Source organism: Hesperophylax consimilis, chromosome 16, assembly GCF_061612785.1.
Source record: "Hesperophylax consimilis isolate HC1 chromosome 16, BYU_Hcon_1.0, whole genome shotgun sequence".
NCBI classification, from domain to species: Eukaryota; Metazoa; Arthropoda; class Insecta; order Trichoptera; family Limnephilidae; genus Hesperophylax; species Hesperophylax consimilis.
The window spans coordinates 18,841,596-18,869,345 of NC_142851.1; the positions used below are offsets into that span (position 1 = coordinate 18,841,596).

The window sequence follows — 27,750 nt, forward strand, 5'->3', positions numbered from 1 at the left end:
GAACAGCTCCATACAAAATTATGAGCGAGCGAGTTCAGATACGATATTAAAACGGACGCGCTGCGCTGGCGATCCATCCGACAAAAAATGCCGGATCCGTTTTCAAATCGAGTCGGACAAGTGTGAACAGCTCCGTACATCCACTACAGCCGCTAGGGCATCCGATTTTAAAACGGAAGTGGGAACGGGCCCTAACAATGCCTGTCCATGTTTAGAAGTTTGAAGGTGTATCTTACATTTACTACTGCCATCTATTGAAATTTTTCCAAAGCTCACATTTGCTCTGGGATTATTGCAGTTCATTATTATTATTATCTAAGAATGAATTTTGATAAAATATATATTATTATTAGGTACTTTAAGAAACCGTGTCTACGATGAAAATAAAAAATCATTTTTTTTAAAACAAAGTTTTTTTTCTATAATATATAATTATATCTATTTTCAAATATCTTTTAAAACTTTTTTATGGTTTGACTGAGGATTAAACCTTCCTACACAGACTGGAGTCGAAAACTCTACCACCCTCGCCAAATGCTGATCGGCTAGGGCCAACATTTATTTTGTATATTTACTGCTGTAATGTCATCCGATTTCAGAGAAATGCTTATACACGGTGTCCGGAAACTCGTAGTACAAGCGGGAAACTGGAGAATCTACACCACATGGGGAACCCAAAAAAACATAAAGTTTTTTGATTTGAGCATTTTCAAAAAAAAAAAAAAAAACCAAAAAAAAATATTTTTCGGCTATTTTAGGGTTAAAGTTTTTTCTGGTGTTAAGGGTTGAATAACAGATGTTTTAACCCTGCAGAGCAGAAATATTTTATGATTACACCGGGTTAAATGAAGGGTGATTTCAAAATAATGCTTCAAATCCGAGTTTCTTCATTTGTTTTACTTTCAAATAGTTTTAATTAGTTGGGTACTTTGATCTTCAGTAATAATTTATAAGAATTTGATTAAAAAAAAAAAAAAAAAAAAAAAAAAAATCAACTTCAAACTCGATTTACTCGATAACGAAAGCTCAAATAAAAAAAATATATACTACAAAATCGACTCCAAATGTGATGTAGATTCACCAGTTTCCCGCTTGTACTACGAGTTTCCGGACACCCTGTATATGTCCGCGTGTGTATAGAATGATAAACCAAAAGTCGATAGAATGCATTGTCATCGACAACAAATTCTTCTCGTCTGCCGAGTTTCAGCTCAATCCGATCTCTGGAAGTGGGTTATTTTCCGCTTCCGAGATTTACATCATTCATTACCAAAAACATAAATGAAATTCAAATTGATATATTTAAAAGGAAATCTCTAAATATGTACGCGTCTGTCTGTTTGTGCGTTTAGTCTTCTAAACTACGTAACAGATTTTGAAAGGGTTTTCATTATCATATAGAGAATTTTTTCCGGAAGGTTTATATATATGAAACATGCATTTTATATTTATACAAAGTAGGGAAGAGGCAATGTTTTATAATCAAATCGTAAAAATATATATTCGGGCACTAGATTGCTAACGCTGGCTAAACCTCATGAGATACATCAAAATAATGTACTACGGAATTGTATATCTTAAAAAGGCCTACAGCTAAGTCCTTGATGGTATATGTCTATCTCCCAAGGATAACCCACAGAAACGACGGGTACACGTCAGCTAGTAAATAATATAGTATTCTCCTCGGCAAGTACGATATTTTTTTTTTTTTTTTGTAAACCATTTGTGTTGTAATTTTTGAAGCACAAAAAGAAGTTATGTTGATGAAGCCTTTTTCATTTTTCTAACATAATTTAATTTTACGGATTCCTGGAAACTAGGATCAGGAAGGAATAAAAAAGAATTTTTCATAAATATATATTTTTTATTTTAACATCATTTGTCGATACATACAAATTTATATGTACGGGCCAATGAAACAATAGTGTTCTATTTCACATAACTATAACATTTCCAACAAAAGGGAAAGAGATGGAGAATGATATCATTGTGTCTTATAATAATATTCTTAGTAAGGAGTTCATGTGACCGATATAAAAAGAAATTACAATTACGTACAATATTATTTAACCTAATAAAAATAATCACATAATGTCTAAAAAGAATATTATCATTCATAATAAAACAAAATCCCTTAAAACGAGATCATTCACTTTCACATCGAGAAAGCTTGTTCAATTTACATCACTATTGTCTAAAAAAGTGTGAAAACGTCAATATTCATAGGTTGTATACCTTTGTTGTCTGGACTAACACAAGGCGTCCGTCTGCTTGTAAACCATGATAACTTCGGGAGATGATTACATGAGTAAAATAGAAGCATTTTTTTCATGCAAAAGTTTGCATTTGTGAAATAATGATATGCTACATAATACGCAAAAGTGTGATGAAAGGGTTATCAGTAGTGGATGGAAAGTATCTATCTACTTAGTCCAAAGGTAAACTCTCCGTTCGAATGTAAATATGGAAATATAAAAATAAATTTAAATGTTTTTACTTTTTTACTCACATTAGTCAAAAATCATCCCCTGAAGGTAATTTAGCCTACTACTGGATTCTTTGTATAATGGTTAATGGTTATTTTTTAAATCCAAATGAATTAGAACAAACAAAGTTGTCTCTTTAGGTCAGCGGTGGGGAACGTTTGGCCCGAAATCATTTGGTCTGTCCCGCTAAAGCAGGTGTAGCCGAAAGTCAATAAATCCAGGAATTTTTTTCCTATTCTCATAACAATATGTGTGTGCATTTTGAATGTATGTGGATGCATGTGTACAAATTCTTAAATTAAATTCGTAATCAAATGTTTACTCAAAAATATCAGGTTATTTTGAACTTAATGAAATAATCTTGTATATAAATATCTGGCCTTCCAATGATGTTATAAATGTCCAAATGGTCCTAATGGTAAATAAGTTTCCAATCCCTGCTTTAGCTGGAAGACAGGTAAATCACACAAAACGTTGTTGGATGTCTATTAATAATAATTGTGTTCTTCTAAGTTACAAGTAAAATAATAATGTAAACAAAACAATGTCAAATTCATAAGATTGATTGAATGCATACGGAAACAAACATGGTTATAATATGAATTGTGTCATTTAATGATACGTAATCTCATACGTCTGTTCAACAGAGTACCTGAGGGAAATAGAAAATGACTTCCGTAAACTATTAAAGCTAGATTTACAATGGATGTGAACACACCGCTCCAATAACAAACTCACCAACGTCGTGTGATGTTCGTGGGCTATTTCTATAACTTCATAAACTGTGCTTTCTATAGTAATTCTTTAATCTGTGCAAATGATTCAATGAATATCTTTCTCTCTCCCCAACATCGTCTTCTCTTTCAAACATAACTTCATTGTTTAATATTTAAGTAGTTTAACACTATATCTTTTTTGCATTCTCTAATATTATTTTATATGAATTTATGTACAAATCAACAGAAAGTTTAAAATTAAATTATTAATGCTGTTGGCCGAAATCTCTTCAAGGCAGTTGGACATCAAGACTTAAGAACAAAGAGATATAACATATTGTTAACACATTCCAGATATGCACAGATATTTAATGTATTACAATATGGAGTTGAAATAATTTCAAAAGTGCGATAATTTCTTAACTGAAAAGCGTGTAACAAATATACAGAGGGTAAAATATGGAAGGGAAAGCCATACAAACTTATGATAATATTTAATAACAGTTAATAGGGTTAATACTTTTTGGATCTTCTTGAGCACTGGGTTGGATGGGGATTGTAAGAATCGTCAAATAACCTATGAAAACTGTTTCAAATTAAACTGCGAGTGGAATTTCTTGTTTTTAAATAACTAGATATGATTTTTTGGTTTGTTCGCGAAAATGGCGTGAACTCGTAGGAAAATATCATCGTGAGATCAGAATAAAGGTCTTGGGTGCATGCAACACTACTTACATAGACGGTCTTTGTAATTTCAGCACAATGTAACATATATTTTATACATTTAGTCATTTTGAATGCAACACGCTGTTTCAAATGATTTATTTTTGATTCAATCAAAACAAATGGTTTATACTTTGGTTGAGTTTGACAAACAGTATATAACAGAGATTTTGTAACAGTCAAATTAAATTAGGAAAGCATACACAAAATTAACAATCACTTGATTAATCAATGGAAGATCGTTAAGGCACCCATGGTCTTAGAAAACAATTACAACAAACTGGTATAAGTTTGAAAGCACAAATGATCATCCACTTTTCAGAGCCGAACATTTTTTTAATGAAAGCACCTTCCGGTGCTTGCTATTAATGAAAGATTATAATAATTATACAATACCATATTATTTAACATACAGTATTTTTACAAAATATTAACAAAAACATCATGTTAATGTGAATCACAAATCAAAGTTGATCAACTTTTTAATGGTTTAAATATATAATTATTTAAAAAAGATCAAATTAGACAGAAACATAAATATTAGGGGATAAGTGAAAATGTGTGAATATCTTTGATTGCAACTTTGAAGAAGAATGGATATGATATTACAATGTTTAAAGAAGAATACATTCATTTGTGTTGCATCTGTACTAGGCCAACATTACATACAGCTATAGTATCACCGTACTTAATCCATTTCTTTTCCTACGATACATTTTAAACTAATCCACTTTTTCATTTCACTGAAAAACCACGTTTGTGCCTCGGGATCTTCAGTCGTCGTCCTTTTTCTCCAGCTTCAGGTCCACCATGGCGTGCAACTCTTCGGGGGAATACCTGCAGAAGAGACAACATACATTCATTAGACAGTACAACAAAATATTAAATAGAGAACTAGGGAACTGTCCAACAATAATTTATCTTTGATCTATGTAAATTAAAATTTCATTGACAACGAATGGTTTTCTGAATTGGTTTGTACATAAATAATGAAATTAGATAGAGACTAGGAATTCGTAACAAATTGTACAGAGCCCTGGAAGTGATTTTTCACAAAAAACGGCGCTGTACAAGTTATCCAATTATTATTAGAATAATAACACCAAAGGCATTAAAATTTGTATAGCTGATTTTTCTATGCATAGCACAGGTTGCGAAATCATCTAAGAACGATCAATTGATATAAGTCATGCCAAATGCATTATAAAATTGGTTTGGAGAGGTTGAGTTAGGTTAGTTGTTTGTTTATTATATTTCTTCACTTTTCTCCAATGTTTTATCATGAATACATGTAATGAATAATTTTATTAACTATTGAAATAACAATGTATAAAGCACGGAGAGTATTTCTTACCCCAGAAGGTTCTGCAGATCACATACAAAGCGATAGACGTATCGCTTGCCTGCAGTTTTATGGATAATATTCTTGTCGTAGTAATAACGCAGTCCCCGGGAGAGCTTCTCGTAGTTCATCTTGGGCTTGTTCTTGCGGATTCCCCAGCGACGAGCCACCTTATAACAAATACACACATTAGTATTCATTTCAATAAATTCAAGTACATTGCTGTATAGGGTTACCTACAGCTACTAGTATTGCATACCATCTAGTTTACTTACACATTACCTACAGAGTCAAAAGCAAAACCTGATTTCTTAACAAATGTTACATTCGGTAATACAATGAACATACTACATTATATCTCACAGGTGGTAAAACCAGGAACTACATAGTACAGCAAAATAATGAGATTGTAGTTTTGGTTTTAACTCCTTCCTAGCTCTCAATGGTTCGAGTAAACCGAAAATCATCACATATACTAATAGAAAAAAATACTTGAGGTCCAAAAAGAAAGCAAAATTTATCTAAGTATTTGAGAAAGATAATTCGTTTTTTATTACTACTGTGATGTGTGGAAGAGAGACGAGTGACAGCCGTAAGATTGTTGTTGGCTATTTACCATAAGCTATGCACCCAGGCTCGTTCACGCTCAATGGTTTTATACTCATTCAAACATGTCTGAACGAGTGTACCTTCTCGCTCGATGCTATTTTGTTTGATTTTGAGCCAAGGGTTCGATGCGTAAAAGATCCAAGGACCGTAATTTTGAAATTTTGAAATTTGCGATTTGACTGAGCGTCTTGGTGCTATATCTATGGCGTCTTGTGTCAAGCTGCTCGAGCGAGGAGAAGCACCGATGACGATGGTTTCGAACAAGTGAGTTTATCACAATAAGCAAAAGTTTTCTTTGCTTACCGTCCATGTACCGTATGTAAGAGGTTTATTTTAGGTTATGGGTCATACCTCATCAGGGTCGGTGAGCTTGAACTCCCAGCCGTCTCCCGTCCAAGAGATGAAACTCTGGCACGACTTGTCTGTCAGCAACTCCAGCAAGAACTGCCACAGTTGGATGGGGCCCGAGCCTGGAAACATAAGCAGAGCATGGTTATAGTATTGTCATTAATAAACTAAAGAAATCAGAAAAAAACTGGTCGCCTAATGTATACCTAGTGATGCCGTCCGTCCCAATATTTTTTTTTTTTTTTTTTTACAGTATTACCGCACAAGAGTCCCAACTGCTCCCGTCTGGAGCCAGTGAGACTATGGCATCCCCAATTGGGGTATGTTGTGAGGCTGAGGGTATTGGGGAGGGGAGGGAGGTGGGGAAGAGGAAGGTGGGGAAGTACCTGGCTATTCAGATCTGGTCACCAAACACGGCTAAAGCCATTTCAAGCAACGTTTCAATTCTGAATGGTGGTCTTACACCAGGGCGATACTGAGAGTATCTTCCACTCTGGAACGTGCCGCAAATATACTATATATTATTTTTAATTAATTAATTGTGAAATAACACAAATTAATCAAATAAAATTTATTTGCGCACGCCGGGTTCGAACCCGCGACCTTCGGATCTGTAGTCAAAAGCGTATACCACTAGACCACGCCGGCCGTCAAATATCGTCAATATATCGAGACTGTCAACGCTATCGATCCCTCTGTACTGACAACATCTAAAATGTTCCGACAAAACCTGTAATGTCCTGATTTAAACCTGCACAATGCAACAACGCTGTTAAGAAAGGAAAATTTTGGGCACTGAGTTGGATGGCCGAGTAGATACTCCTGCGTGCCCAGTGTGTCGCAGGAGCCAGGGTGAGGAGTGACAGGTGACCAGAACAATGTGTGGTGATTCAGTTTGTGTGGCACATTTTATTATTTGTGTACCTCCATCCACTTATGTCCCAAGAAAAGTAAAAAACACTTCTTCTTGCATCTTTTTTTCGGGGTGTGTACAGCTGCAAAACCATTGGGTTTAGGTAAGATTAGTGACTTGTTCGATTACTTAGGTATTAGGACTACTTAAAAATCTTTTATTCTTGTACCCTTTTCCTTTCTTAATCCTCGAGTCAGACAACCTTTCTCAAAATTAGGTCTTAAAAAAAAACCACAGTTTCTATGGTTTGACCAAAAACAAAAGATCGTTCCCTAGTGACGTTCGAATTGGAGCCCAGTGTGGAAGGCTAATACGACTCGGCAAGCCAACGAACGCAAGTAAATTACAAACAAAACACGTCCTTTCTGCAACGGGGTACTTGTGTGTACTCACCAGTGAAGCATGGCCCCGGCTGCGGGTATCCCGTGGGCAGCTTGTCGGGCGGCAGGAAGGGAGTGTGCTGCAGATCGGGAGGGGGGCACCAGGCGCCCCCGCCGCCAGCGCCACCGAAGCTTTCGTAGGGAGAGCTGTAACCGCCCTCACCTCCATAGCCGTCATAGTGTCGCGCTATAAAAACAATTTTTTTTTAAATTATGTTACAGTACAAGAATGCAGATTGTGGAAGCACATAAAGGACAAAATTGCAAAATGACTTCTGCGATTGGTTGATAAATATGAGGGGTTGATATATCTTGAGGTGATTTTTCACGAAAACGGTGCTATTTAAATTAGCCAAATATTATATCTAAAACAGAAAGAAAGGTTATAATGCAACACTCATAAGCTGAACCATAAGAAAGTGAGCAACTCAATGAAATTTTTTAGTTGACCATCAAAAGCATGAATGTTCATGACTCATGACAATCTGTACTTTCGTTTGTACTTGTTTGTATATGCCATTTCATTTATGGCAAGAAAGACGGAAGATGCACTTGTGACTATGTAATGTTTGTGTTTAATTTGTAGAAAGTCGACCTGTAAAAGACAAAGATCGTTTACTAAAGTACATTTACTTTTGTTAATTGATGTTTATTTATAAAAAAAAATATATATTTTATAAATTAAAATTTTGGTGATTTTTTCAACTACCATACTATGCTCATGAAGGTATTATGGTAGTCGTAAATGATTTATCAAATAATAACATTAATAAAACGATAACAATGATTTAAAGAAAAAGGAAATTTTTATGGTAGAAAAAATATTGTATGATGTAAAAAATATGCATGGGATGTAAATGATTTTTTTGGTTAGTCTTTGGATTGAACTCTCCCCTCAGGGACTGGAGTCAACCATGCTAATAACCGAGCCAAATCCCGATTAGGTAGGACCGACATTTATTTCGTATATTAACTGTTGTAATGTCTTTCAATTTCAGAGAAATGCGTAAATGTCCAAGTATGCACGCGTCATTGCCACCAAAAGTTTACAACGAGTTTATCTGCCGAGTTTCAGTTCGATCGGATGTCGGAAAGTGGATTAATTTTTACTTACAAGATTCCAACTCATTCATATATTTATTCAAGAAAACAAAAGAGAAATTTAAATAGATGCATTAAAAAAAAACATTTAATTTCAATTGTTTTATTGAAACAGCTTGTCCCTTGTGCATGACGGCTGATAAGAATTTGATCAAAAGCTCAAACGGGCCGAGAGTCACCATTTAACGGGGACCGTTCAAATGTGACGGTGGTTAAAGCACTCCAACCTTAGCATAGCCGTTTAAAAACCTTTCCTTAGTTTTGAAAAGGAATCAATTTGACAATATTCAATTTATTTTTTTAAATCATTGAATTATATGTTACAGATATTATTATTATTAATTACCTAGCATTACGCACTACAAAGTGCATAAACTTTATTTGTTTTTGAAATGAATAAATAATTAAAATAGTTGAAAACATAATATAAGAATGAGTCATTTGATATCTGAATAATTGATTGTTATTTAAAGTATCCGTAACCATTTTGTATTAAATTGATGTGAAATACATATTTTTTAATTTTCGATTTAGTGACATGTAATGACAATAATAATACAACAATGTGGCGAAGTACGAGTGTAACTGCGGGCTGTGGGAGGCCGATTGGGAATTTAAATTGTCTGTCAAAATTATTAAAATAATGCAACCGGCGATGAACGGCGCGAGGCAAAAGGCGGGAAAATATAGCAGTCGAGTTGGAATATTTAAAAACTGTCAAAATATTTATTGGATTGACGTTGACAGGAGTTGGGCGGTTCAGTAAAAAAATTTAAAAAAAAATAAAATAAAAAAATTAATAAGTATTAAAATATTTTTACAACCCGATTTGCTAGCCATATGACTCTTTATCGTAATCTTTTTTCCATGCTTACATTTTCCAACTCAAAGACATCTAACCTTCAAATCTGATTTAAGATTTTCACGGCCAAAAGTATTTTTAGTATTTGTTTTTGGGGTGTTATGCCGTGTTGCGCTAACTCCTTCTTTAGCCAACGTTTCGGACAACGTTACAGTGTCCATCATTCATCACACATCTGCCCTGATGACAAAAACATCTGACCTTATTTAAATTTTCAAAACGATGTCGTGTTTTGTTTTGTATTGACGTTTGTGACGTCACGTGAACCCCATTTAAATATTATTTCTATAAAAATAAACACACCTTTTCGTCATACATACGTGTTGTTATTTTGCACTCATCAAGATTGCTGAGTCGGCAACCGGCCAGCTGCCGCTGATCCACCACGATACATAATTATTTCTAAAATCTGTGTTATTTTTTTAAATAAATAAATAATACATTTTATTATTTTCCATTGACAGTACTGAGCTCTCGTGGACTCTCCAATCATTGTATAAGCGATTCGAAGTCAAAAAGTGTGTTTGAATAATTGGACAGTAAACGTCAGAGCGACATGTTTAGTAAAGCAGCCGAATATCATTCGAATATTCCTCGAATAGTCCCGCACGTCGCGCGCCGATGGACATACGAGATACGCGACATTGTATAATGTATATTTTTACGTCACTTGTTTAATTTGTCACTTTTCGAACTCGGCGCGTCAATTTACAGGAAAAATCCGGAAAATTGTCACGGAATAAAACCAGTTCAGGATTTTACAGAATTGTAAAATCAAAACACGAAAAGTAGGTACCTACTTACCTACAGCTACACCCCATTTTTTGAAATTATAGACATCAGATCATTTGAATGAACTAGTTGTTACAAATCGGTTTCAAACACAATTTTTCTTACTGAGCAATATATTGCATTTAATTCCATAAATCAAACAAATGTGGTGTTTTTCAAAACATTTTAAAGCTCTTCAGCTCATGGTGGAAATGACGCTGCACGCTCAAAACAGTTGCACTGCTCTAGAAAAATTTGACAGAAAAAACGGTCAAAATGCCAGAAATCACCGTTAGAGACTATTCAAATAATCAAAATCTGGGCCCAATTTTGTCCCCCGCCATCAGTTAACATCCGTTTGCATACGTGTCAGTAATTCATCAAACAATTGCTTTGCTACGAATGAATATACTTACGTAAAATATAATCATTATTTTTTTATAATCACAAACTTCCGAGAATTTAATCATAAAAAACACATTCGAACACAATATAAGCCTCTCGTGTGATATTTTAACATTTGAAGTCAATTGGTTAGTTAGCATACAAAGGGGCAGCCATCTTGAATAGTTCGCACGTGTTCGTTGATTATTCATTAAATTGTTGTTCGCCTAGTGACCCGAAAGGATGGGTAGATAGTTATTGGTTATTAAGCGGAATTAACAATCGCCGTGAATGTTTTATATTAATTTAACGCCTCCGAGAAGCGGAAACGACGCCAATTCAACCCTTACTGAAATATTAATTCAAAAATCATATCCGGCGAGGCAAACAAATAAAAGGACATGGACGATGGACAAATAATAGCTTTGGAGAAAGAGCTATTATATAAAAGTGTTGAGTGTGTTAGTATGTTACCTCTGGGGTAGGGCTTGACGTAGTGCGCCGGCTGGTACTTGTGCTCTAGCACTTGCGGCGAGGTGGCGTAGAACTCGGGTGAGCTGTCCGCGTAGGGCGCGCCGTGCAGGGGTCCGTGCTGCTGCGGCCCGGGGTGCTGCTGCTGCTGGCCGTGCTGCTGCTGCTGCTGCTGTTGCTGCTGCTGTTGCTGCTGCGAGTGCTGCTGGTGCAGACCCTCCAGCTGCTGGTAGTCCTGGAGACAGATCACTTTACTTACAAGGTGATGGAAATAGCCTAGCAATAATTATAAGAAGAGGCCTGGAGATGAGTTAAGATAGAAGTTGATGGCAATAGCCTAGCAACAATGAAAAGACGCTGGTTAAGTTAGATATAGATACGTTGTGTTTCGGCCACTACCCGGTAATTAGTGATTATATACTGCGGTAACTATTAACATACCTGGTGCTGGTCCTGGTGATGCTGCTGGTGGTGGTGATGGTGCGGGGGCAGGTAGGCGGCGGGAGGGGCGGGGGGGCCGTAGGGCTGCAGGAAGGGGGGCGGCGTGGAGCCCCCGCCTTGCTGGCCACCGGGGGTATAACCGCCTGGAACAAACAACAAATCGAACATTGGTAACGATAATAGTCATTTATTAAGATACCTAGCTTATTGCCTCAATAATATCATTGAAATTGTTGCATAGCCAAATACCTCAAAACATCTTTCAAAGAACACAATTTAATATATTTAGGGCACTATCCCATTTTCTTTAAAAGACCCCAAAGTTTGGAGAAAATATGGACTATTATGAGAAAGGCATCTTCACCACTAATTCCTTTGTCAGCACCACAGGGATTTGTTAATCATTCAACTCAAAAAAATGAAATATCTTACGTTTTGCAAGTTCTAAATCGGCTGAGTTTCTATCTAAAAACGATTCGATTAGTTTTTCTTCATATTGGCAAGACATTGAGAAAAGAAGTATTAATATTGATCTTATACTAAATTGATAAATAAACTATAAGCTGCGAAATATTAGAGTTAATTGATCATTTATCCCTGAACATTATTCTTAGCGGTCTTTGCATTGTGAGAAATTCTAAGAAATGAGAAAAGTGATCAATGGAACTCGGCTGAAATTTACCGAATGAATGGGCGCTTCCGTGTTTGGTCTAGCGAGCAGCAGAACTCTGAGGACTGAGCACCGACTACCGGGCAGTGGTGACGCGTGCCTTCCTGTCAAACTCCACTGGAAGCAAATCTATTCTATTGTCTTAGTGGTGGCACGAGCCATGACAGATTTTTTTAAAAAATATGTTTTATAAGCTAAAATGACATCCCTTTGGAGCGGAGGGAAGAGAGTGGCGGCCCACGGGTTTGAATTTGGGTGCGGCACATCGATTCAAAGGGCAGGATAACAGTATATTATCCAGTGGCGTAGCTATAGCGTTAACATGAGGGGGGGGGGTTAATTCCCTAAAGGGGGGGGGGTCGATCCTGTGGGGGTTTTACCACAACTTATGATTTAAGTCACTTAGATGAAAGAGACGGTTCATATTGTTGTATTTTCGAGGAATGTATCTAATCGACGAGTAACTACATTCTATCTTTTCTTATGCATTACTAAGGCCGATGGAGGGGGAGGGGTTTGAACCCATAACACCCCCCCCCAATATACACTCTTGATATTAACACAATGTAAGCCCGGAACACTGATAAGTACAAAACTTTCCAAATTTTATTTTTTATTTCGGGCACAATTTATTTGTGCTCTCCGTTTGCAAACGTGTCAATACATGGCAGTAATGCATCACCCAATCATTTTGCAACGAACATTATAATATTATATTATGTCAATCGTATTATTAATGGCTGCTGACTATGTACTGTTCAAAATTCTACAAAAATGGACAGACGTCCGAGCTTAGCGAGATAATAGAACATCTAGGTATATTCTGATGGTATTCACTCGTATGTAGGTAGGTACTAATGATATGTAGTACGAGATTACAAGATACCTTACCCAAATGAACAGAAATAGAAACCAAATTACCATTGTTTCCTCTGATTCGCCTCAGCTTTGCAAGATGTCGTATTTTTCCAATAATCGATGTTTCGAACTAGTGTGAAAATGGTATCGACTCCGCGGCACAATAGAGCCGTAGCGCCTACAGATATCCCCATCTCCGGTTCGATTGAAAACCAGACAATAAGACACTTCCTCCCTTTGTTTCGTCCATTCGGATAAGACTTGCATCAAATTCTACTTTTTTATAAGTAATGTAACGGGTGATAGAAAACTTTGTTTTAATGTAAATCCATTAAAAAAACAACTCGAGACTATATTTGACAGGAAGCTACAATCTTATTGAAAGGTGGTCAATAGCCTGGCGGGTAGGACGCTCGACTAGCATTCGGACAAAATGTCAGATAAACCGATATAGAAGCGTGTCGTGGGCGTATTCATGTGCCCCAATCAAGCATAAGGCCCCGTAGTAAGCGTTCAAAGATGATACATGAAAGAGAGATATGTAAATATGAATGTTAGAGGTAGCGCGTTAAGCAATGTTAGCGATGCACTACGTCGTGTAATATTTTGAATCGAGCCGCTATGAATAACACGCCTTACGTAGATGGCGATAAGGCTTAAATTCCCGCTTCAAACCATCCACCTGTTTATTTAAACAAGAAAAAAACATGGCCAAAAAGTGCCTTTTATTTTATTTTGTGGATGTTCAGGCACAAATATTTAAATGTTTTTCGATCATTTTATAAATAACATAATTTGCCACATTATACAATAAAACCATAACCGAAAATGGGTTCATAAGTAGGAGATTTTGAACTTTAAAGCAGTTTTCACAGGCATACCTATACATTTTTTTTCTGGGCTTATAAAAAGACTTATCTAAAAAATACTCGATTGTTTCAAAGGCCAAGATGTATTCTACTCGCAGTATTTAATTAAAGCATCTGAAACATTTCTAGGCGACCAAATTTTCAAACCAAAAACATATGATTTTAAATTACTACGTAGGGCGTCGCCTTAATATAAGAAAAAAACCATAATTAAGCAAAAAACGGTGAAAATATTTAATAATACACGACTCGTTCGAAATGGAGCAAAAATCTCTCGACAAATGCTTTAGTTGCATTTAAAGATACACTGTGATTGTGAAAAGTTATGCTAAGTAATAGAATTATTTTTATGAAGGCACCTATCGTTCATTTTGGAGATCGTAGGAAATAAAAGGCACCCATTAAAAATAACATCGAAATGTTGAAACATGCTTAGTAATGAAATTTAATAATTCTGACGAAGAAATTTACAATGACGAATGGTCGTCTGACAGTTTGGAACGAGATACATTTTTCATAACAAACTTTGTTCATATTCCAACGCGAAACATAATATTTCCATCGCAAAACGCGAACGAATCGGTTTTTCCGGTGTAAAATTCAGTATTATTTTTCATATTTGGAACGCGTCCAAAATCGTTCGGAAAAGCAAGTTTCCCGCGTAGATTTAAAAAGTTCCACTTTCAAGCTTCGTTCTCGAACGAACAAAGAGGTTCGCTCCCTCCTCCTCCTTTCTCCTATTGGTTGAGGAGGGCGGGGGGCGGGGACGGGCCGGCCAATGGGCGGGCGGGCTTTAACACCGCCCACCAGCGACAAGATTTATTCTGGCGACCGAATCGAATAATAAATTATTCGACATTCGAACGATTTGACAATAATTTATTATGATGCCGGGAGATTTAATTAGTCGGGTACCTACTCGAGTCGGCAGGGTGTCAACAAGATCGTTCTTCAGCCTATAGTAAGTAGGTACTTAACAATGTTGGCAATATTACACGGTTAATTTTTCATCAGAGGGTAACTGAAGAACAAAGAACTATTTTCTTTAAAACTTACCGAACTATTTTTTTTTTAAATATTGGTAAGTTTATCTGTGTCTTACTACTCCGGCGACGTCACCGCGTGTAAAGTAATATTAACATACTTATTAAGTGCCATCGCATAGCATTGGCAAACATTGCTTCATTCACATTCAATCATCATCTCTTCCTGACATGACCCGATTCCAGAATTTGCTTTACTTTAATGTAGGTCCTGTGTCTACCTAAAGGATCCTAACTTCTTACAGATAATATTCACCATCCAAAGAAAAAAAATCATGGCTTCAAAACCTTCGTGATTGGAATGTAGGTACACGGAAAAAACTAAATGATATAAAATAACTCCTGTTAATTTATTAAAAAAATCAAATTATTCCCTTTCCCGTAAAAAAAAGGGGGGACTTGACAGAGTTCCTAACAAAGTATCAGTTAAAAGCGAATGTTTTATGAGGACGGCGGAACACTTGTTCATGCACATATTTATATTTACATATTGATATTGTCGTATTCCGTCATGATATTTATTAGGTAAATAACACGTGTTCTCGATATATTCTGAATGACTAATATTTTATCAGGAGATTGGAATGCTATTACTTTTTTAACAGAATCATTTCTCTCCGTGTACTTGTGGAATTCCGATGAGTTGCTTCGAGCAAAAAATAAAAAAACCCTGAACTTCCGATACGAACAGGCAATAAAGAAGAGGCAAACAAATACGACAAATCTGGCTTCCACTATTGTGGTTTTAGGAATGTTTTCGCAAAGAATTTGAAAATCTCACATTAAAGCAAGCTGTTGTTTTGTTGTATAATAATTAATGAGTGGTTAGCGGTGGCTGCGGCAGATGTTGGGAACCATTTGTCAGAAAAGGCACAGTAATCCAAAGCCGGCACGGGCTTAAATGCAGGGAAGAGCAACCTTTCAAAGTTGCTAAAAGTTGTAATTTTCAGAAAAAAAAACTGTAATTCAAAAAAAATCCGCAATTTCAGAAAAATGGCAGTTAACTTTTTACAGCGTGTGTCATATAATATTATCTACAACTTGGATAAATGAAACACTGACACTAAACTAAACAGTTAAAAGTTTGCAGACCGATATTAACTTACGTTTTGGGACGTTATTTAGTACTATTTGGTAACACATTATTAAATTAAATCATAAAGTCACATTATGTAAATGGCACTATAAACATAAAAATTTCATTTCAAGCCGGTTTCAGCAAAATTATAGTTGATCCGAAGAATTAGACAATATAAATTCGGTTTTGATGTGAAGCGATAAGTAAGAGCTTCATAGATGCACGCACATAGATGGCAGTGCATAGAGCTTGCGTGGAAGTCCGCAAGATGGAGCCAGTGGCCAGTAGTCGCCAGGGCCAGTGGTAAGGCTCTCAGAGAAACATACTGTTCCAGATTCCAATTAGCCAGCTTCTAGTTAGGTTGACTATCGTGTCACCATTATAATACGCGGAGTAATAATGAATCCCTGATTAATCTAAAAGAACCAAGTATTTATAAACTCCTTCCGAGAAGAGTTGGAGACCTGTTTGTACGAACACAACATGTAACATTCTAAAATTCGATAATATATCATTCTTATTTGTTATTATTTTCAGTAGATACACAGGTAGGTACCAATCAATAATGAATTTATGTTGTCGTTCTTGCAATATAGTTGGTGGTGTAATGTTCAACCCTAAGCAGTTGAAAAGTGTTAGATTCTCGGTAGTGGCAATTTTATTTGAAATTTTAATATTAAAAAAAAATTAAACATGTTTTATGAATATATACAAATACATGTTATCACTTAATACCTGTTTTCATAAAATGAAGAAGGATAATTTTAAATCTAGCTATTTTAGTTTGTATATATTTATGTAGCTTTGCTAAGAGCCCGTGGAAGTGATTTTTCAGCAAAAATATCATATTAGATATTATTATTCCCTGAATAAAAAAAAAAATAAATAAAGAAATAATCGTTCAGCGTGTGAATTAGGTAATTAAAACATTTATTTTATTTCGCATGCCATTGGTTCTCCTCCCCTGCCGCCTTGTTAAGGGTCCCGCCAACCACATGGTGCCCCGCAAGGAGCAACACATGTGGCCGAGGAGACCCAACGGACCACATATTACCGATTCTTCCACCTTCAACCACATGTCGCACCCATTAGGCTACCTATATATCTCCATATAGCTCTGGATCTTGTGATGAAACAGCATTACCGATGAAATAACGAATATATTATGATCGCCTTTGATGTAACAGAAAACCTTTTAAAAGTCTTAATGTGATATTTGGCAAAAATGGGGCTATATAAATAATTATTCTAGTATTATTAGCACCTACCTATTGATGCTTTGTGACTTTTTTGGTAACGTGATACACATGACTTCTATAGAAGAAGTTATTATTTCTGGGCCAAAGGTCACGCTGTCAAAACCCGACAAAGCGCAAATAATGACAAAATTCTTGTTACAAAATTGATGTAGGTACTCGATATCGCCCTGGAAAAAGAGAGCTATGTTCAGGAACTAACAGTAAAATTCAGGTATTGTGAATGCAATAGTTCCACTGGCCCACATGGTCAGGACTCTTGCGTTGTGTCACTTGATTTATTTTAAATACTCTGAAAAAAGTTTCAATTAATAAGTTAAATATTTGATCCTTGCGTATGTATAAATACAAAGCAACAAAAATCCCGAAATACAAAACATGAAAGTATGCAATGCAACGTAGCAAGTGACAAGTGGCAACCCTGGCAACCTTAGCAACATGTGCAAGTTTGTAAAATGGGGGTTGATATTGTGCAGGGTTTAGTGTAGAAACCTTACCCCCTGCAAAAAAATACTAATCAAAAAAGGAACTAAATTCAAAAATTTACAAAAATATTATAGGCAGATTCTTCAGTATGTTATGTTGCGCAAAGTAGGTGGGTACTTGCGTACAGTATTTACGTAGATTTGGCAAAGGAGAAAATCGGCGAATTTGAATTTGTTTGAATTTCGGAATGAAACACTGGCGGACAAAAACGTCACGGCAGGTGGCGCGAGCACCTGCCCTCGCGGGAACAAGTGTACAACGTTTTATCGGTGTGTTCGTATATCTGTATGGCGTTATAACAGAGTGTTCGTATTTATGTTTGACGTTATTTAGGTGTGTGATTGTTTGAGTGTTTAATTTATTTACAATGTGATTTTATCAGACTTTTGCATTTTTTGTAAAGTGAACAAAACAATGGTTTGATAAGGATTACCCTGAAAAACCTAACCTAACCTTACCTAGGCCATCTATTCAAGTATTCGGTATCGGTCGGTGGCCGAGTTGACATCGCGCTTGGGTCCCACTCAGGCGTAGTGTGTTCAATTCCTCGTCTGGCTAAGTCCTCCATCACAACACAAGCAACATTTTCAGCTTACTGTGGTGGTAGTAGGAGATTTTCAAATATTATCAGGTTATTCGTAACCCGGGAATGTTTGTCTTTCTTTAAAAAAAATAAAAAAAATGTAGAGTAAAAAATTAAATAATACTCGTAATCTACCATAGGGCTTAATTTGTCTGTGTTAGTCTCAGGACGACATGGCACGATCAAGTGAATCAAATATATAAAGAATGGTTACAATAGAAGCCAATAATGTATGACACAGTGTGTATTAATGTGAACGAAGTGAGGGTGTTCTAAGACAAAATTTTGTTGCTTTCATCCTCTCTGCTTACTCCTGCGGAGAAATAGCGTGATGATATGTTAGCCAGACTAGCATTTGTATAGGCCGAGTTATATGTCTAAAAGTAAGATCCATATACTAATAGTGTAGATGGTTTAATATTTTTAAGAAGGGTCAAGTTGAAATGCAAAACAATGCTAAGCTTCAGTGTTTATTTTCTCAAACAAAGAGACAAGATGAAAAATGTATTTAAATTCCTCTTGTAAAAGGCAGGCACCTAGAAACCATAAAAAATATAAGAATACGTGTAACTCGTAACTAATAGCTAGTACTGACTAGGTAGGTACGTAGGTACCTACTTACGAAACAGATATCATTAATATCAATCTCTTGAGATGAGAATAATTACACCCGACCGCGCCAAAAGTTACGCAACAGCCGAATAAGAAATAAATAAAAATGTGAACGTGCATTTAGCCCACATTCTTAATGAAATAAAATAAAACGTAGAAAGGTGTGTTACTAAGTAGGTAAGTTCTTTAAGATTTTGCAGTCAATTTTACCAGTTGCCAAATAAGAGAAAGGCAGAGATTTAATGTAGGTACTTACTAGATCAGTGAAACACAGAATACTAAAGATTGGCTGTCAAGTTTATTTATTTATATTTTAAGTTTTTGTTGGGTAATTTGATTAATTGTTTAGCGCCCTAAGGGTGATCTATGATTTTTAACTATGACAATTTAATCGACTAAGTTTGAAATAATAAACTCATCCAGAGAGTTCTTCATAATATCATACCTACGACAGTAGCAGATGTTTGACAGACGTCTCTGATTCTCCAATGTGCTCAATTTGTGAACAAATTGAAGATGTCAAACACACGTTAACGAAGTGCATTAAATAAGAACAACAGAGTGACAATATTGATGACCTCAAACCCATTGGAAGTTCAGAATTGAATATCGTCAACTGAGTTCCATGCTTTATCAAGAATCATGGAATTTTTTCGATCATGTAAAATGGAACATATTTTAAAGTGAATCAAAATGAATGAAAGGTCTAGGTATATTTTAAGGAACATTGGACATTATGATAACAATATATTAAGATTGTAAAAACAGATGACAGAAGCCTCGATAATATACATGAGAAAAAAATACGACATTAGCTGTGATTTTTTACTGTTGAGACCCGCTTCACATCCGGAGGTTTGTTCCCTTCCGGTTCTGTAGTAAGCCAGGAAAGAAGGTGACTTCTTGTCTACCTGCCCAAGACAGCTTTTTATGTGCGTTTTTATACTACGCGTGTGAATATAGACTCTGAGAAGTTACATTATGGACAGTAAAAAAATACTGAGCTTTTTTACATAGGTAATATATATACATATATTTTGAATGGAATTAAAGTCAAACATTGGTAGCATACTAACAAATTAAAATCTAAAGATTTTTTCGTAATACATTACACCCTTTTAAACAAAGTAATACTAACATTTCCCTCAGGGCATGGGCAACGAAATTATGTTGAGAATTAAGATGACGATAAGATGAGATGATTTTAAGGTAATTTCATAAAAATTTCCTAGTCTTTTAAAATAAGTATCAACCCTACTTCTGCCACTAATTTTCTAATAAATGTAATATTAATAGTATGGAGGGTGAAATAGCAAACGTAAAATCAATGTTTTTACTATAGTGTCGTAAGTGTAGCAACTCTGGCCTAATTTCTTTGAAAATGTGTCGAATAATAATAATAATAATAATTGGATGACTTGTATAGCGCCGTTTTTGTGCAAAATCACCTCAAGGAAGCTGTACAAACTTATAATACATTTCTACAGTGATCTATGTTATTACTTAACTATTTATGGAGATAATATACAGTACAATACTTACCTGGTAGGTTACTTGAGATTAACACTTAATTAACATTATCTAATTGTTTATTGGCGAAATTTAGATACGGGATTTAGGACATAATTGGAAAATTGAATATAACTTCACTTTCTTTTAGGAATGGTATATTTAATTTAAGGGTACGACAGCTTAAAATTTTTAGTTTATACCTGAATTCTGTTGGACTTGTTATGGATCTTAGTTCCGGAGGGAGTTTATTCCAAGCCTTCGGCCCAGATACTCCGAAAGCGCGATCACCAAACTTAGTATTTGGCTTGCGCTTAGGTTCCATCAGTCTGCCTACAGCAAGTCGAAAGTCGAAAGACGAAAGACGAAGTCGAAAGACGAAAGACGAAGTCGAAAAACGTGTTTTAGTGAAAGCTTTACAATGTGATTTTGCACAGTGGTAAAAAGAAGTTAAAGTTTGCAAGTGAATTCGAAAGGACACAAAGGATTTTATCGTCCAAGATAAGATTCACTCATATGTCACTTTTTTTATTGGTTGACGATTTATTGGTTCAATTATGTCTGTCCTCTGTGTGCAAAGTCGTAAACCTTTTCATACAAGTGTGTTTATCGGAAGTGACCTGCCAGGTGAGCACGTTTTTCTGTACCTCTTTGTAAATAATAAAATTAGATAGAGCCTAGCACCTCGTAATAAATTGTACAGCGTCCTTGAAGTGATTTGTCACAAAAACAAGCATTTTTATTATTATAACGCTTTTAATGAGAGGAAGGAAAGTATCCAGAAATTTTACGAGGGAGGAAACACAAAAGAAGCCAGGTAGTTAAAACTACCCACTCTCGTGCGGAAAGCTTAGTAAGGCGCCTAATCAGGGTTTTACACGATGGTTTTTTCGTCCACTTTCCACATAGGTCGCCTTTTCATTGGGATTCGGGATCCATTAGATTACTTTGGTACCGATTTTCGTACAGTTAAGATGGCGGACATTATTTGACATCGTCGGCTGTTATTTCATGAAACTAGGTATATTATGTGTAAATTTTGCATGTTTATTTCATTTTCTATTAAGTAAGTACCTAAATGTTTACTGATTATGAACGAGTATCACTGATCGGTGTCGTAAATTTCGCGTATATTTTAATCAATAATCTTTGCTTAAACTTAATTTTAGAAATTCATTTAATCATCATTATGAATTTTTAATTACGATCAATTGTAGTGGCAATATACCATGCCAGTCAGTGTAAGAGAGACATAACTAGTGCTAAATGGGCTAGAACCAAAAAGTACTATGTCAGAGGCGACATCTACATGGAAAGCATTTCTGGTGTTTATTATCTATTCAGTTGTTATAGGATTAGCAGCATTAGCATTATTCTTCCAATTGAAACGAATGCATTCCATTTCAAAGTTCACCTTTCGTTAATTCTCATCTAAGTGTTCAATCTAAGTTCTAAGTGCTTATAAGCACTCGTAACTTCTATTGCCTGTATAGAATTTAGTTATAAAATGGTTTAATTATTTTCATTGAGCTATCATAAAGTTTAACGGTGAATCATAAGGAAGAAGGGAAATGCAGTGAATAACGTTATAAATGATTAAATTGTTCTCCGTTACGCAATGAGTATTACCTACGATATTTCATAGTGTATATTGGAAAATTGCAAATCAACAACGGTACATATTCTTAAATATTATTTATTTATATATATATGTATATATATATTATACACCCATACGGGATTTTACAAACGTGCACGTATTAATTCAGTGGAACAGTAATTAAAAGAGTAAATTTCTGTTAAAATTATATAGAACCCATGCAGAAGAGAAGTACCTATTATGCTAACCTTAATTGTAATTATTACTGAGATATGTTATTATAGCCTTCTTGTAACTGTATTCCGTGCAGTTGAACATATCTACAATTTCTGTGAAAGTGTTGCCAACTGCATGCAATCTGGTACAAGCGAGTATCTAAATGAGTCAGTGCTGATAATGTTGTTGCAATTAAAACGAATTTTCGATCGTGTAGTTGTATTTGGTATGTTGACGGCGATTAGACTCAATAAATCAGGGCTGTCTATAATTCCACTAATAATTTAAAAAATAAAAGTCAAGTTTCAAATCTGAGAGTTTTAATAATTTTAATTCTTTCATCAAGTGGTTTTAATTTATAGTTTCTATTGGTAAACCGAGTTATTTAATATATCTAATTTTGTAATAATGTCAGGTGTAATAATGCACTTTTTACTGGAACAGTGATTAACAAATAGTGATACGCCCAACGCGAAGGATTAAGAGGACTTGAATGTTTGGGAGAAATGCACTAGAACATTTTTATAGCTATCTATACTCAGTGGCGGCTCGTGACTTTGAAGTGAGCTGATTGCTAAGATTGAAAAATACGACTTTGTTAATGTTGTTGTACCTTGAATATTTTTTTCCAATTTTCAATTCTTCGTATGGAGTTTTTGAGGATTCTTTCAGTTACCACATCAATTTTTTTTTTGAATAGCCCGCTATTTCGGTAGATGTGTTTTTTTTTTTTTTTTTTTTTTTTTTTATTAATAAAAAAAGATACACGAATTACATAATATAACAATTACATAATATAATTACACAATATAGTACATTTATTAATGACATAATATAAGTATTTGATGTACCCCCATAAATAAGCAGGGCTTGTGTGTATTGGGGTGTTGTTATATTGGTTTATATTTGGTACGATTCAGTTCAACTGTTCGGAATACTTTTTAAGGTGGCTTTTGAATTCGTTTATATTTGCATTCATGTTTCTAATCAATAATGACATATTTTTCAATCTTGGCACTCTAGCTCACTAAGTCACGAGCCCGATGTATAGGTACTACTGTTTTAACATTCTATTTATACGTAGGTAGGTAATTAATATTTTTCATACCAAACAATTGACATTTTGGCATATAAACAATAATATATGCTGTATGACTTCATTCTTCCACGTTAGTTTTTACTGGTATGGGCAAAGAAATTTCTGTTTTATAGTTAACATCTATAATGTATAAATCTAATCTTATTCCGAGATTGATAAAATTTTGCCCATTTGACCGTCAAAACAAAAGAAAGGCCACTGTCCCCATGAAATTTAGAAAAACAACCCCCATCCAAGGCGATGCACCACGTCAAGTAACATTCAGAATCGGGCCGATACAATAACACTCCTTGTGTACATGACGATAAGGTTTAAATTCCCGCGTAACACCAGCTGCTAGTTTTGATTTATGCAAGAAAGAAAAACATCGCCAAAAAGTGTGTTTTATTTTATTTTGCGAAGTTGAGACAAAAATATTTAAATGTCTTACGATCATTTTCTAAAGAACTTAATTTGTCGCATTATACAATAAGACTGTAATCGAAAAAGGGTTCGTAAGTATGAGCTTTTGAACTTTAAAGCTGTTTTAATGGGCCAGATACTTTATATTTATCTGGGTTTACAAAAAGACTCGATTATTTCAAAGGTCAAGTGTTCTACTAGCTGTGGTTCCATGATAACTCAACACACTTTTAAAAAGAGATATAAAGTCATTAGAAACGATGAAAAAAAATCAATTTAAAGCTAACCTAACCTACTTAATCCAGCTAATAAAGTTTTTGTTTCATCACTTTCCATGACTTTATATAACTTTTTAAAGATGTGATGAATTATCATTGTGATGATTTATCCGGTCACCACTAACAGTATTTAATAAAAACATCTAAAATGTTTCCAAGTGAACAAATATTCAAACCAAAAACAAATTATTTTGTATTACTGGTAGCGCATCAAAAGAGAATGTTGATACTTTTTGATGAAAATTTGCATTCTTGACGTTATCAAGAGAATAAGAGGATTTTTTAAAGAAAAACTCTTAAGTAAAGCCCGGGTAATGCCGGATACTTCAGCTAGTTAACAAATTAAAATTATACTACCAACAATGTAAAAGCCCTCTGGGCGTTAAATAAAAAAAATAAAAATTCTTAAAATCAGTACCTACGTGGCTTTTGCATAACACTATGCACCTTCCAGTAGTAAACACTAGAATCGGTTCATTAGCTACGAGTATGCTATTATGTTGAACTTGGAGAGGCGATTTTACGATACAGCGATTAAATATTTATTTGAGTACATATTATCCAAGTAAAATTCCAAGTTAACATCATAAATGGATCACAGTTACATCATTAAACGGAGTTCTTATAAATAATGGTAGATTGAAGAACTTATTAATGAATAAGAAAATATTATTACTGATAAATTTTAGCTAGGCTGCGCTTACATGAGTATTTATCTAACCTGCTCTGTACCTGTTGACTAGCAAGCCAAACTTTTCTTTACTCGCCCACTAATATACTATTAACCACGAGGCTAAACTGTTCATAAGTATTTTACTATATATAGTATAGGTGGTAAAGCAAAAGAATTTCTGTTTTATAGTTAACATCTATATTACACAAATCTCAAGTTTTAACTATATATAGTCAAATACTTATACACATATGCTAGTAAATATAATATATTAATAATGTTAGGAAAAATGCTATTCTGATATTTGCTACGAATTACTTGATTTCTGTAGAAATGTTTTAGAAATTGAATGCTGTGGAAATGAGATCCCTGAGGCGTGTGTGTGTTAAAACCATGTATGATCTTGTGAGAAATGTGGAGAGCCGCAAAGAATGCAAGGCTGATGTAAGCGTAATGAGTAAGGTTAAGAAAGGGACGCTTAGATGGTTTGGGCATGAAGGAGTGTAAGGAGAATATATGACCCAAATGTGAATGGTAGCAGACGTCGGAACGCCCAAAGAAGACATGACACGATCAAGTGAATCAGATACGGACCATGTCCAAGAGTATGTATGAGACGATGGATGAATGTGAATGAGGCAAGGAGTGTGTGCCAAGACCGGGTTGTCAGCCGGTCCATCCTCTCTGCATACCCATGCGGGAAACGGCGTGATGGTTAGTTAGTTAGTTATAATGTTAGCAAATTTGCCACGAATTAATTGCTGTTTATTTGTCGACTATTTGGCTATACTTTACCGGTAAACTATCCTGCAGTGCTGACTTTGCTATCAAGAAAGTTTCTATTGGAGTATTGACTACCCGGTTAATCCACAATTTATCTACGTGATTACCTGGCTATCTGGTTACCTGGCTACCTGGTTACCGACTACATGGCTACCTAGTTACTCGTAGAGGTATGAATGAACGCCCCGTCAAGTGGGACAAGTAAGGAATGCTAATGAGACCCATTTCGGCGGTCGTGATGCCCGCAATGCATTATTGCCACCGTGCACAGGGTTTAATATAATTCTATGAATAAATTGCCATACGCACATTTACACGTCGGGTATTTATAAAGGCTGTATCGATATATTATGTGTGTGGATTACTAGAAGACTTCAACGGCTTGCGGCTTTTTAAAAACAACTGCCGAAAAATCTACATTAATACCTACTTCAAGTGAAATAGTTTTCACCCACTAAGGTACATTCATAGTTTTTAAAAAATCACTGCGATAGAAACTTTGTAATGATTTTTCGTGGTTTTCCTTAAAGTAGCATTATATGATGCATGCAATACACGATGTAGAGTCATTTTGACAAAAAAAATATCTATCGAAAAAATTCAAAGTTATTTAAGTATTATTATTATTATTTATTTATTTAAGTACAAATTACGCTCCATTTCGCAAAAGAAAGTTGTTTATGGGTTACCTGCGAAAACTCGAAAACTATTACATTAAGTTTCAGATACGAGTACCTACCTACCTATCTATATAAAACATTTTATTTAGTATGGTGAAATTATTTGCAAAACAACGTTACTCATTTCTACCTACTTGTTATAACCTTATTATAGTTGCGTGGTTACAGGTTTACCTGAAAATCGTTTAAGAGGAAGCTACAAGCCAAAAAGTGTATATTATTGGTATACCTTATATTGTAGGTAATAGGCATTAAAATCGCTTGACAAACGGAGTCTAGAAGCGTTCGATTTCAAGCAAAAAACTGTTTTTTTTATTTATTTTCTAAATAATTTTATATGAAAGCAAAAAATTTTATCAAATGAAACTGTCACAGATAATCTTAGCTATAATAATGTATTTTTTAAAAATTGTTTCCTTTATGCCTTCATACATTTCTATTGAAATAATATATTTTTTAGTAGTTTACATTTATATTTTTTATTTATTAATTTATTATTTTATTTGTATTCTACTCAAGCGAAGCGATTGGAAAATCTTCAATTTATCTGAAGCATATTTTTTGGTATTCATAATGTTCACCAATTCATTATAATGATTAATCAAAATAGTGATTTGGCATTAAGCTTCGCCTTAATGACTAGTTAAATAGTGTAAGGCAATTTTCATGGAACTTTATCTAAGAGTGGATACACAATGGAAAACTTAAGATGTTGATCAAATCTTGAATACCTATTTACCTACTAGATGAATCTTGAATCACGGTAGGTACCTATAATATTTGTAGGCGACTGAACGCTCCATGAAGCAGCATTTGAACACAGAACGAACTAGATTCTTGTGGTTGAAATAATCTGCCCAGCCATCTAAATCTAAACTGATATTTAACTGCCTACGTCTGTTGTGAATCGCTATGAGAAGAATATTGAATGAAATGCAGCGGGTTAAGGCCAATCTACGCCTCAATGATTCCATTCATCTCGTGACCGCCAACGAGTAAAAAGAAACGAATCATTTAAAATAATTAAAATTTCACTTATATATAAATCCGTTGTACTTTTTGAAATGTGTACCCACGGGTAGGTTAGAAACAAAATTGTTTTTGGTAAAAGAATTGGTTTTTCATATTTCAATCATCGGCTTTTACCAACCCTGGTGTATTGATGAAGGAAGCAAATAAAGTGAATGCTGTAGAAATGAGATCCTTGAGGCGTTTGTGTGTAAAACTATATTATATGACCGCATTACAAATGTGGAGATGAGTGTAAGGCTGATGAAGTGTAGCTTGTTACGCACGAGGAATATAATATGTGGGCGTGACCTAATCACACACAGACGGGTAATATAATAATATATCTGTGACTCTGTGACAATGAATGAAATTTTATGGCCACGCCCACAAAATACTTATATATTGTATCCCTCGTATGTAGCAAGCTTTAATATGACGCGAAAGCGAATGGTAGAAAAAATAGTGAAGAAAATCAAATACTTGAGTTGGGTCAGAAT

The 27,750-nt window shown here is 34.9% G+C and overlaps 1 protein-coding gene across 2 annotated transcripts in view; it reads right to left on the minus strand.

Moving 5' to 3' along the window:
* Nucleotides 1–1,886: 1,886 nt before the first annotated feature.
* The window catches only part of pnt (ETS transcription factor pointed), a 324,499-nt gene continuing 298,635 nt past the window's right edge, over nt 1,887–27,750 (minus strand). For both annotated transcript variants that reach the window (XM_089640996.1, XM_089640997.1), the window contains 6 exons: nt 11,548–11,690; nt 11,110–11,341; nt 7,531–7,704; nt 6,228–6,346; nt 5,280–5,437; nt 1,887–4,762 (listed from right to left, as the gene is read on the minus strand). In XM_089640996.1, the coding sequence (XP_089497122.1) occupies nt 4,699–4,762; nt 5,280–5,437; nt 6,228–6,346; nt 7,531–7,704; nt 11,110–11,341; nt 11,548–11,690 (890 nt within the window). In that variant the 3' untranslated portion in view covers nt 1,887–4,698. The remainder of the gene's footprint in view (nt 4,763–5,279; nt 5,438–6,227; nt 6,347–7,530; nt 7,705–11,109; nt 11,342–11,547; nt 11,691–27,750) is intronic.